Source organism: Salmo trutta, chromosome 1, assembly GCF_901001165.1.
Source record: "Salmo trutta chromosome 1, fSalTru1.1, whole genome shotgun sequence".
NCBI classification, from domain to species: Eukaryota; Metazoa; Chordata; class Actinopteri; order Salmoniformes; family Salmonidae; genus Salmo; species Salmo trutta.
The window spans coordinates 50,447,238-50,460,969 of record NC_042957.1 but is presented as its reverse complement, the minus strand read 5'-3'; the positions used below and the strand labels follow the sequence as shown (position 1 = coordinate 50,460,969).

Here is a 13,732-nt window from a genome sequence, read left to right as displayed (position 1 = left end):
TGAATGAGACTCTCTAATAAAAGGAGACATATCTCAGTGGCTCACAATCTAGAATCTCTTACTCTACCTCCCAAAAGGGCATAAGTCACATTTGTCAACATCTTTCAATTCAGAGAACAATACTGACTGTCACCTTGTGTAATAAATGTGGCATAGATATGTTCTCCCTACATAAGTATCTTCAATGCAAAATACATCAGCCTAGTGTCCGTTCCAGCTCACTTACAATGCACTCTCTAGCACTGTCATGGGCCCCTCCTTTGTATCAGACCAGCATGCATTAGAAGCAACAACCTCTTTGATATGAATTGGTGGAGTGAAACGACGATTTTTATCACACATAATTTCCATCGAAAAAAATATTGATCTATTCTCCAACCATCCATCCTACCTTCTTGTGTAAAATCTCCCAAGATCACGGTTACAACTATTGCAATGTTCCAGAGAACACCAGTAGGGAGCAGCCATGAGCTGCTTGTAGAATACTCATGTAGTAGTAGTAGTCGTAGAATAATAATAATTATTATTATGACAGATTTTATTTAGTAAATAATTTGAGGCAATTCGGATGTAGCCTGCATTAGTTAGGCAAATTATCTTTAAGATTTATTCTTAAGTGCATACAGGGCAATACACCGCGTTCTACTTTTCCCTACTCACCCTTACGTTCATCCAGCAATATCTTTGCTGATCATAAGGCATAGAAAAAGGACAGGAGGAGGAATAGTCATCCCGCCTTCCCAATGCCATCTCAGTGCTATCTGGCTGTCGTATCTGACGTCTCATTGGGTTTCCTACACTCTGGCACCGATTGCGAAAAGTGGGTGTTCGCTTACTGAGTTTGAGGTGCTCCTACTAATATAATAGTGCTTCGGTGCGGGCGAGCTCATACAGTTTGATGCGCACATCGTATCTACCAATCAACAGAAGGCATTAGGACAGCAAGCAACATTCCTGGCCACTGAGAGAGCGGAGTCAATTCATATTTATGCAAAGGTTGTTCACTTTCTACTGCACAAAGTTAGCAGTGAGGACCAATGTGTGACAGTTTTTTCACCCTTGTTGGGAAGATCCACCGGATTTGTAATTGGCAGTCAGTGTGTCGGGATGAAGACGTGCTTTGCACACTATTTCAAACACTTTGGCGTTCCCTTTTTTCTTTTTCCGTAAAATGCCAAGACTTCGTCCATCACACTCTGCCCATTTCAAACCAGGCTGCTCATTTGGAAGGACACCAGACCGCAGGCATTCTAATCTGCAAATTCAGTCCAATAAACGGTGACATTGGCTGTCAGCGTTGGAATAAGAAATCGATAGGCTACTCAAAAAAGGGATGCGATATTCTTTCGGAATTTTAACGATCTATTTCCTGTATCCTTATAACCATGCGAATTGGGGGTATGCTGGAGTGGTTCAGAAACTCACATTTTCAAGTGGAGCAATGCTGATAGTGACAGATTATTGTTGTTGAGTGTCCATGCAAGTATTGGGGTGGAAACATGTCTGGCCACTTCTTTGAGAGGATCACTGCTATCAGAGATGGCATTTTGGTCCAGCACTTCGGTTTTTACCTCTAAAGTGCCCAGGAAAATTTTATTCATGTTCACCCTCTCCCTTTCTGTCACCTACTTGTTCTATAGCTTGATGAGCTGTTACAACTCGTTACAGTTCCCCTTGCAAGAGAACTACGTGTACCAAGGGAGGCTGGTGACGGAGGAGACAACTTTCGTAACATTAAGGGAGAAACTTTATTCCACTTCACCCCAGGGCTATTTGGACGAGGATCTGATAGAGGTGACTGCCGCCACCGCCGAGCAAACGGTTGCAATTTCCACTGTCAAAGATAATGTGGAGACCGAACAAAGAACATTGGATTGGGTTCGGAATCAGGCGGCTCCGACTAAAACTGCCGCGGTGTATCAATCTCCCGCTCTGGAGAGGGAGCGCCAGGAAATCAGCACCACGGACAACGAACTCAGGGTGAACTGCACCTCGGATTATGGGGTGAAAAAATTACCCCAAGCCATTATAATTGGGGTGAAGAAAGGAGGTACCAGGGCTCTGCTCGAAGCTTTGAGGGTCCATCCCGATATCAGAGCCGTTGGGAATGAGCCACATTTCTTCGACAGGAACTACGAGAAAGGGCTGGATTGGTACAGGTGCGCGCATCCACTCACTTAATAACCCTATCTGGTTCAGAGGTCTCATTACCCCACATAACATAAACCATGTGTTGGTAGATAGTCTCGATTGGGTCATATTTAAAATGCATTAGATTATCCCTAATAATACTACTAATAATAAGTAGGCCTATACCACTATCAATGGCATTATTCATTATAATCATAATAATCATAATCATAATAAAAATAACAACTCTGCTTAAAAATTGTCTACCTATTAGATTGGATATCTGCCAAGTAATTCCGCTTAAAAATGTTTCTAGTCTAGTACTTGTTGTACATCCAACAATAGGCAACAGTTGATCAGTTAGCCTAATCATTCATATCTATTCCCGCTGCATCAAAATGAGAGCTAGACTGATTTGGATGATAAACTAAAATATTCATATCACTTAGAAACCACACCTAGGGAACAAAGTAGCCTTTATGCAGTACACCTTTATATCTTGCTTCTGAAGTACAGTGAACCTAGTTTTAAAATAATATACCATGTTTTATCATAGTATGCATGTATATGAACATAGCATGCAGCAATAGCCAAACTATTCAGTCGATCAGGTGTTCATGCGAGTGCATTCATTGGAACACTATTCAGATCCCACCTACAGTTGTGGTATTACCTTTCTACAGTGTTCAGAACTGCCCCTGTGCAACAGGCCTGGTACCTTAGCAGTGTACTCTGGGTTTGGGATGGGATGTCGAGTTAGTGTTCATACTGTACCACATGTTCTGATAGTGCCACAAATATAGACAATCTTGCCTCATTTCGACAAAATGTATTTCCAAGTGTATTTCCATCTGATAGCTAGTTCCCAACTATGGAATATTGCGTCTATTTAGCAAATGCTTTGTAATGTCCACCATTGCAGAAAAACGTCCCGTAGCTTGATAACAAAATGAAAACATTATGCGCTCACCAAGATCCATATCTGATTCAGTGTATATTGGAGGAATTGTGAAAAAGTGGTCATTTTAAAGCTATTTAATCTGACACAGAGCTGAAACCAAATGCATGTAGCTAAAGGCCTATTTAAGCCCATCTATCTAAAAGTCATATTGCCAGGCTTTTGCTGTATGACTGCATGGGGGTAGAGAGATCATCATTTTGATCAGCTAATCCAGATGTTTCTCTACTGGTCCTGAGTGTTGTGCCATCCGTGTCTTCTCACATGCAATACATTCAAGGTAAAGATTCCCCCAGTCATGTTTTTCTTTGTTTTCCAACACTGCACATCTCACTGCCTCCTTTGTGATTTTTTTCCCTGTTTATTAAAAGATAAACAATCATGGCATTAAACCACAGTCTGTTTGAGGGTTCGTCCGTCCCTCCGTTTGACAGAGCGCCAGCATCTAGCAAGATGATGGTCTGACCAAACAAGGGAATGCTGGATTTCAAATGGACTCAGTGAGCAGAGAATGAAAATGAAGCCAGCCAGTAGTACACAGAGTCCCTGACTCCATGCTTGTGCCCAGAGGGATGTGGTGCTGTGCCTATGAACCCAGTCTAGTACAGTGGCTCGGGGCTTTGGGTATACAGGAGACCATCTGCCTCAACTCATTGCAGTGTGGATGGGAGCTATGCTCTCCTCTGTCCTCGGCTGTTGGCTGTTCATTTAGCCCGTGTTAATGTGAGACGTTTCATTACGCTTTCGGTGTCAGGCTCATTAGACGACAAGATGACAGGCTTACATAAATAACACCAAAGTGTGCTTGTGTGTTTTAGTGCCCCTGAGCCAACCAAATCCCTTAAGCACTCTTAACATTTATTTCCACGTTTCGTCCTAATGTTAACCTCAGGATGACGTATGCAGAAATGTAAGTATTGGGTAGCTGTGTTTTTTACACCCATGGGGACGATATAGCAATGTGGCTGTTCTGTCTGCCAAATTTTAACAGTGTTGTAGTGTGACAAGGAAAAAAAAGGTTACACTCAGAACTATGTGATCTGCCCACGTCCTGATGCTACAGACAAAGCATGTCAATTTTGTGGATTTTTTCTGTTTCAAAAAATATACTACACCACGTCTGTGTGCAGGCCTACTGTGTAGACTGTGTGCAGACCTACTGTGTAGGCTGTGTGCAGGCCTACTGTGTAGGCTGTGTGCAGGCCTACTGTGTAAGCTGTGTGCAGGACCTACTGTGTAGGCTGTGTGCAGGCCTACTGTGTAGGCTGTGTGCAGGCCTACTGTGTAGGCTGTGTGCAGGCCTACTGTGTAGGCTGTGTGCAGGCCTACTGTGTAAGCTGTGTGCAGGCCTACTGTGTAAGCTGTGTGCAGCCTACTGTGTAAGCTGTGTGCGGGCCTACTGTGTAGACTGTGTGCGGGCCTACTGTGTAGGCTGTGTGCGGGCCTACTGTGTAGGCTGTGTGCAGGCCTACTGTGTAGACTGTGTGCAGGCCTACTGTGTAAGCTGTGTGCAGGCCTACTGTGTAGGCTGTGTGCTGGGCCTACTGTGTAAGCTGTGTGCTGGCCTACTGTGTAGGCTGTGTGCAGGTCTACTGTGTAGGCTGTGTGCAGGTCTACTGTGTACGCTGTGTGCAGGCCTACTGTGTACGCTGTGTGCAGGCCTACTGTGTAAGCTGTGTGCAGGCCTACTGTGTAGGCTGTGTGCCTAATCCTATGACTGAAATCATGATCACGACCATTTAACGTTGGCTTCTGAGGTTGAGTCTGATAATGTCACCACATGCACTGAATCAATTTGGTTGTGCAGCGGTGGCCCATTTCGTACTTTTTGATGACTTGGAGAGTTAGACACTGGCAGAGGATGAATGCGGTACCGTTGTAAAAGATTTAAAAGAAGCCAGTACAAATGTACATCCTGAAGAGGTGTGCACTGAGAGAGCTATTCTGTGCTTGCCACAGTTATACGGTGCTCCAGAATCCTGGTACGCATACAGAATTCATCTGCTAGAAATATCAAGTGAAAACATATTTTTATACCCCATGCGCTGGGCGTATATTTCACAGGGAGTAAGTTAATCTTCTTGTTCATGAAATATGATGCAGCACCTTGGTGACATCTGTTTTACCCGGGTAACACCAATGTTTAAAAGGCTTGTCGGGGAGGACCTTATGCCTTGTTAAACTCCTTACCGCTTTTGAAGGGAAGCTATAGGCTTTAACCAGCAGGGCGTTCTTTCTGTGTGTCAGATCATAATAGCTATACCATCATTAGAAGAATCACGCCGTTGCCTGGAAGCCTATCTCGGGTTTAAATAGGTGCTGCAAAACAGCAGGCGATTCATTGAGCTGGTATTCAGGAACAACTCTATTGCTTGTGATACAATTGATTTTCCAGGAATATTATTTGGGTGGTACTACAATGCTGATCATATTGTGTGAGTTGTCCAATGAGATGCATAGCTCTGAAGCGGCTCTGAGGTCTCCGAGCCCCTTATCATTGTGTTGGGAGAATGACACTTCTACCTTGTAAGCGATAAAAGCTGAGGCAATGTGACTGTAAATCTTTTGAGCTGTTTTGTACCGTTGCCAGGCTATAGCCCTGTGTTGCACAATGTGACAAACAATAATGTTAAATTACAGTCGTGCTTATAATGTGCAGCACGATGTTCTGAATGTGCTCTCCTTCCCCAAGCTATTTCACCTCAGGCGGAGGTCTTGGTTGCTGCCTGCTGGCTTTTATATGAGGTGGCCTTTAAAAAAGATGCCAAAGAATCAGCCTTGCCATCACCAAGGACTTTCTCTCTTTGTGTGAGTTGTAATGCATTCTGATCAATAGGGACCTACACAGCACAGAAGCCCACACAGTGCAGGCTCTACGCTCTGCCAAGGCCTTGCAATGAAGTGCTCTCATTCTTTTATCTACTTTTTCATCGAGGCTCTGTTTCCCACTGAATGGTGGAAAAAGCTTAACGAAAGAATTTCCAGTTTGCTGCTTCTTCTTTCTCAGTAAATATGAAATGCTAGTAGTGTAGAGACCATGTCAGAGCACCATGTCTTTGCACTGCTGCAGGCCCGGGGGGACTCAGGAGAATAGCATGAATTCTAGCCCCAGCTTTATCCGCACCCTTCAGTGTAGTAAGACAGGACCCTCTGACAGGAAGTGTGTGTCGGAGACAGCGATCTACCGCTGAGAGTAGCTTCAAAGAGTCTAAATCCTGTGTTTATCCCTTGTTTACCCCTGCGCTCCCACCTCAGCATGCCGCTCCACGGCTCAGCTCCCTGAGTCTTGCCACCAGACTAGGGGCCCGTGACTCCAGTCAGCGGGGAGATGGGATGGAGGGAGGTGGGCCTGATCCCTGAGCAGCAGGCTGGATGCCATCTCTCCATCTTCCAGCTGGGCCTGTGTTGCTGCTCCTGCAGCGCCTCCACGTCCTCCGCTCCTCCCCGGCAAGCCGGAATCTGTCTATGCCTGATAAGATGGCGCCAAGGCTCGCAAGGACGCACCTCTGGGTACTGGGATGCCAACGCAGCAGTCGTGGAATTCAACTTTTTAATTAGCAGCATGCCCCAGTGTCTGTGAAGAGAGTGGACCGCTGCAGTCAGGTTGGTCTCAACATCCCCCCTCCCCTATTCCACTTGATTAAACTCCCAAGCACCACAGAGCCCAGAGATTCCACCAGCGTCCACAACAGAAAGATATTTATTTCCTGTTCCAATGCCTTTGACTGGATGCAGACATGGCACAGCGCTATGACACAGACGGCACCTTCCCACCAGGAAGCCTTTTGTGTCATCTCTGTCTGGCTGTTCAACATGAGTTTATGATGGAGAATAATCAGAACCTTCAGATTGCTGCACCACCAATTACTGTCAGTCTGAATAAATATGGATATTGGATCACACTTAAAAGCCTAATGTAACTCACTCTGTAGCAAGTTCCTACAACTGTGAATGGCAGGTTTGTGTAGCCATTTACTCTTGTGTATAATCACATGCACGATACAGTTGAAGTCGGAAGTTTACATACACTCATTAAAACTCGCTTTTTCAACCACTCCACAAATTTCTTGTTAACAAAATATAGTTTTGGCAAGTCGGTTAGGACATCTACTTTGTGCATGACACAAGTAATTTTTCCAACAATTGTTTACAGACAGAATATTTCACTTATAATTCACTGTATCACAATTCCAGTGGGTCAGAAGTTTATATACACTAATTACATTGTGCCTTTAAACAGCTTGGAAAATGATGTCATGGCTATAGAAGCTTCTAATAGGCTTATTGACATAATTTGAGTCAATTGGAGGTGTACCTGTGGATGTATTTCAAGGCCTACCTTCAAACTCAGTGCCTCTTTGCTTGACATCATGGGAAAATCAAAAGAAATCAGCCAAGACCTCAGAAAATAAATTGTAGACCTCCACAAGTCTGGTTCCTCCTTGGGAGCAATTTCCAAACGCCTGAAGGTACCACATCTGTACAAACAATAGTACGCAAGTATAAACACCATGGGACCACGCAGCCGTCATACCATCCTCAGACAAGATAGAACGGCCAAAGGGGGCGGTGTTGCAATCTACTGCAGAGATAGCCTGCAGAGTTCTGTCCTACTATCCAGGTCTGTACCCAAACAATTCGAACTTCTACATTTAAAAATCCACCTCTCTAAAAACAAGTCTCTCACTCTCACTATAGACCACCCTCTGCCCCCAGCTGTGCTCTGGACACCATATGTGAACTGATTGCCCCCATCTATCTTCAGAGCTCGTGCTGCTAGGTGACCTAAACTGGGACATGCTTAACACCCTAGCCATCCTACAATCTAAGCTTGATGCCCTCAATCTCACACAAATTATCAATGAACCTACCAGGTACCACCCCAAAGCCGTAAACACGGGCACCCTCATAGATATCATCCTAACCAACTTGCCCTCTAAATACACCTCTGCTGTTTTCAACCAAGATCTCAGCGATCACTGCCTCATTGCCTGCATCCGTAATGGGTCAGCAGTGAAACGACCTCCACTCATCACTGTCAAACACTCCCTGAAACACTTAAGCGAGGAGGCCTTTCTAATCGACCTGGCCCGGGTATCCTGGAAGGATATTGACCTCATCCCTTCAGTAGAGGATGCCTGGTTATTTTTTTTAAATGCCTTCCTCACCATCTTAAATAAGCATGCCCCATTCAAGAAATTTAGAACCAGGAACAGATATAGCCCTTGGTTCTCTCCAGACCTGACTGCCCTTAACCAACACAAAAACATCCTGTGGCGTTCTACATTAGCATCGAACAGCCCCCGTGATATCCAACTTTTCAGGGAAGTTAGAAACCAATATACACAGGCAGTTAGAAAAGCCAAGGCTAGCTTTTTCAAGCAGAAATTTGCTTCCTGCAACACAAACTCAAAAAAGTTCTGGGACACTGTAAAGTCCTTGGAGAATAAGAGCACCTCCTCCCAGCTGCCCACTGCACTGAGGATAGGAAACTCTGTCACCACCGATAAATCCACTATAATTGAGAATTTCAATAAGCATTTTTATACGGCTGGCCATGCTTTCCACCTGGCTACCCCTACTCCGGTCAACAGCACTGCACCCCCCCCCCCCCACAGCAACTCGCCCAAGCCTTCCCCATTTCTCTTTCTCCCAAATCCAGTCAGCTGATGTTCTGAAAGAGCTGCAAAATCTGGACCCCTACAAATCAGCCGGGCTAGACAATCTGGACCCTTTCCTTCTAAAATGATCTGCCGAAATTGTTGCAACCCCTATTACTAGCCTGTTCAACCTCTCTTTCGTGTTGTCTGAGATTCCCAAAGATTGGAAAGCAGCTGCGGTCATCCCCCTCTTCAAAGGGGGGACACTCTTGACCCAAACTGCTACAGACCTATATCTATCCTACCCTGCCTTTCTAAAGTCTTCGAAAGCCAAGTCAACAAACAGATTACCAACCATTTCGAATCCCACCGCACCTTCTCCGCTATGCAATCTGGTTTCAGAGCTGGTCATGGGTGCACCTCAGCCACGCTCAAGGTCCTAAATGATATCTTAACCGCCATCGATAACAAACAATACTGTGCTGCCGTATTCCTTGACCTGGCAAAGCCTTTCGACTCTGTCAGTCACCACATCCTCATCGGCAGACTCAATAGCCTTGGTTTCTCAAATTATTGCCTCGCCTGGTTCACCAACTACTTCTCCGATAGAGTTCAGTGTGTCAAATTGGAGGGCCTGTTGTCCGGGCCTCTGGCAGTCTCTATGGGGGTGCCACAGGGTTAAATTCTTGGGCCGACTCTTTTCTCTGTATACATCAATGATGTCGCTCTTGCTGCTGGTGAGTCTCTGATCCACCTCTACGCAGACGACACCATTCTGTATACTTCTGGCCCTTCTTTGGACACTGTGTTAACTACCCTCCAGACGAGCTTCAATGCCATACAACTCTCCTTCCGTGGCCTCCAACTGCTTTTAAATACAAGTAAAACTAAATGCATGCTCTTCAACCGATCGCTGCCTGCACCTGCCCGCCCGTCCAGCATCACTACTCTGGACGGTTCTGACTTAGAATATGTGGACAACTACAAATACCTAGGTGTCTGGTTAGACTGTAAACTCTCCTTCCAGACTCACATCAAACATCTCCAATCCAAAGTTAAATCTAGAATTGGCTTCCTATTTCGCAACAAAGCATCTTTCACTCATGCTGCCTGCCAAACATACCCTCGTAAAACTGACCATCCTACCGATCCTCGACTTCGGCGATGTCATTTACAAAATACCCTACTCAATAAATTGGATGCAGTCTATCACAGTGCCATCCGTTTTGTCACCAAAGCCCCATATTCTACCCACCACTGCGACCTGTACGCTCTCGTTGGCTGGCCCTCGCTTCATAGTCGTCGCCAAACCCACTGGCTCCAGGTCATCTACAAGACCCTGCTAGGTAAAGTTCCCCCTTATGTCAACTCGCTGGTCACCATAGCAGCACCCACCTGTAGCACGCGCTCCAGCAGGTATATCTCTCTGGTCATCCCCAAAGCCAATTCCTCCTTTGGCCGCCTCTCCTTCCAGTTCTCTGCTGCCAATGACTGGAACGAACTACAAAAATCTCTAAAACTGGAAACACTTATCTCCCTCACTAGCTTTAAGCACCAGCTGTCAGAGAAGCTCACAGATTACTGCACCTGTACATAGCCCAACTATAATTTAGCCCAAACAACTACCACTTCCCCTGCTGTATTTATTTATTTTGCTCCTTTGCACCCCATTATTTATATTTCTACTTTTCACTTTCTTCCACTGCAAATCTACCATTCCAGTGTTTTACTTGCTACATTGTATTTACTTCGCCACCATGGCCTTTTTTGCCTTTACCTCCCTTATCTCACCTCATTTGCTCACTTTGTATATAGACTTATTTTTCTACTATATTATTGTTTTACTCCATGTGTAACTCTGTGTTGTTGTATGTGTCAAACTGCTTGCTTTATCTTGGCCAGGTCGCAATTGTAAATGAGAACTTGTTCTCAACTTGCCTATCTGGTTAAATAAAGGTGAAATAAATAAAATATATAAATAAATTAAAAATACCGCTCAGGAAGGAGACGCGTTCTGTCTCCTAGAGATGAACGTACTTTGGTGCGAAAAGTGCAAATCAATCCCAGAACAATAGCAAAGAACCTTGTGAAGATGCTGGTGGAAACAAGTACAAAATTATCTATATCCACAGTAAAATGAGTCCTATATCGACATAACCTGAAAGGCCGCTCAGCAAGGAACAAGCCACTGTTTTAAAACGGCCATAAAAAAAGCCAGACTACGGTTTGCAACTGCACATGGGGACGAATATCGTACCTTTTGGAGAAATGTCCTCTGGTCTGATGAAACAAAAATAGAACTGTTTGGCCATAATGACCATCGTTATGTTTGGAGGAGAAAGGGGGAGGCTTGCAAGCCGAAGAACACCATCACAACCGTGAAGCAATAGGTGGCAGCATCATGTTGTGGGGGTGCTTTGCTGCAGGAGGGACTGGTGCACTTCACAAAATAGATGGCATCATGAGGTAGGAAAATGATGTGGATAAATTGAAGCAACATCAGTCAGGAAGTTAAAGCTTGGTCGCAAATGGGTCTTCTAAATAGACAATGACCCAAAGCATACTTCCAAAGTTGTGGCAAAATGGCTTGAGGACAACAAAGTCAAGGTATTGGAGTGGCCATCACAAAGCCCTGACCTCAATCCTATTGAAAATCTGTGGGCAGAACTGAAACAGCATGTGTGAGTAAGGAGGCCTACAAACCTGACTCCGTTACACCAGCTCTGTCAGGAGAAATGGGACAAAATTCACCCAACTTATTGTGGAAGCTTGTGGAAGGCTAGCCAAAACATTTGACTCAATTTAAACTATTTAAAGGCAATGCTACCAAATACTAATTGAGTGTATGTAAACTTCTGACCACTGGGAATGTGATGAAAGAAATAAAAACTGAAATAAATCATTCTCTCAACTATTACTCTGACATTTCACATTCTTAAAATCAAGTGGTGATCCTAACTGACCTAAGACAGGGCATTGTTACTATGATTAAATGTCAGGAATTGTGAAAAACTGAGTTTAAATGTATTTGGCTAAGGTGTATGTAAACTTCCGACTTCAACTGTACCTGTTACAAGGTAGCTAGCTAAATGTCTACTAGCTAGATATTTAGGTGTGTATAGCTATCTTATGTGTATGTGTCTCTACAGCGGAACTGTGGGAAAAATTCACAACACTTTTTCTTTCCAGTTCCACCATATCAGCAGGTATTATCAAAATAAGTCTAGTCATGAACACCAGCCACAAAGCATTGCACTGCCTGGGAAAATGTTTTTTTTTCTGCAATGGAATCAGTGTTTTGTGTTGGGAGAATGTGGATTCAATTTGTTTTGTGCTACTCTAGGATCAGCCTTGGGGGGCTATCTTAGTCTATTTCTATTGTGACACTAGAATTATGAAAGAAGTAATACTGCTGCATCCTTTGTGGCTTAGAGAGAGGACAAATCACTCTGGCAGTGGGTTAGTGCAGACAATTTCATTCTACCCCAGCTTCTTCTTGCTATTCACATGCAATACCTTACCCTCTCTCTTTGACATTCATTTCCTATTCCGTGTCATGGACAAAGCTACACCCAAACACCTAAAGTGATCGTTCTCCAATTCCAGTAAAGTTGACTTTACTTGAGCTTAGAATTTAATTTGCTGATTCAATTTGCCAACACAATAAATTGGCATTGGGGCATGTTTGCCATCAAGGCTCGGCCTCCCTTTAGGTTGTGTCTGTCAAAATAGAACTGGATGGAATTCTTCCTTGCATTCTTTTCCATTCCATCGCCAATGGGAAAACAGGGAATTCTTCAACCGCTATTTCAGTTCCATGTCATAGATGGATTGCCTGAAAATGACAGCCCAAGTCTCGCCTGTTAAATGATTTATTTTGGACCAAAAATAAAGTATAAGCACAAGTCATTTTAAGCTTGAAAGGATTCCTATCTCCCAGGGATTATTTACTTGCCGCAGAATTGCTGTGATGTGCTTCTAGTCAGAAGGAACAATGATTCCATTCGGCAAGAATGATGCTTTATGATGCAGCCATCTTTAAATCTCTCTGAATAAGACTTCCTTTTGGGACAAATAAGCATGTCAATCATACTTGTCAAGATTCCAATTTTCCTTTCGCCTCTCCTGGAGCACTTGGTGCTGTGCATACATGTCCCTTATCGGTTGTGAGGGATGCAGTCGAATGACACAAACCCAAAAGCAAGCTGATGCATTGGTTCAGTCAGAGCAGGGTTCTCTCTGACAGGGCTGGCCATGGAGCCAAGACGTCACGCAAGGGCTGTTGGGAGCATGTTTCAAATATGTGGCCGTGACCTGACATGTACTCCATGAGTGTGTTAAGCTGAGGGATGTGGGGAGAGTGGAAATCATAACTTCTCCCTCCACGCTCCACCAGTAGCATTATTCCGCCTGCATGCCCATGACATGTTACACACAGAGCTTATTCATAGGAAATGCATCAGCTTGGCCGTATCAAGATGTAGGAATTACCTTGAGATATAGTCTGGGATGACATGGAAAGCAATTGTCTTTTTTTTCTCTCCAAGGACTCGCCAAAGAACAGAGCAGAATGAAAAGGAAGTTCCAGCTATAGAAATATACAGGTGTCCTGTGAGCCCACATGCACCTCGCGCCACTGACGCCATCCACAGCTCACAACAATCTTGACAGGCTTAATTCAATTATGGCGGTGCGATGTGCTGAGACTCCGGAGGTGTGCGTTAATTCCTCTGTTTACACCCCTGAGTCACTGTCACAAACAAAGACAAACACATTCATTGGCTTCCAGGAGCTTGTTTGCTGCGATTGCCCCATTGCCTTTGAAGTTTCTCATCGCTTTATGTTGTTTATTTATTCATGCTCTTTCTTTGCCTGAAATCACCATGGGGTATTCCGCTAGAATATTTTAGCACAGTGTGAAACAATGAAGGAGATGAGTATTAGACGTGTAAACTACGCACAACACAGTCCTTACATTGGGATGGTATTCTGATTCAGAGGGGATGGGTTAAATGGGGAAGACACATTTCAGTTGAATGCATTC

At 44.3% G+C, this 13,732-nt stretch overlaps 1 protein-coding gene across 1 annotated transcript in view; it reads left to right on the top strand.

Moving 5' to 3' along the window:
• Positions 1–747: 747 nt before the first annotated feature.
• LOC115198707 (heparan sulfate glucosamine 3-O-sulfotransferase 4-like) overlaps positions 748–13,732 on the top strand; it is a 101,232-nt gene continuing 88,247 nt past the window's right edge. Inside the window, exon 1 of the mRNA XM_029760872.1 lies at positions 748–2,159. Within this exon, the coding sequence (XP_029616732.1) occupies positions 1,540–2,159 (620 nt within the window). The 5' untranslated portion in view covers positions 748–1,539. The remainder of the gene's footprint in view (positions 2,160–13,732) is intronic.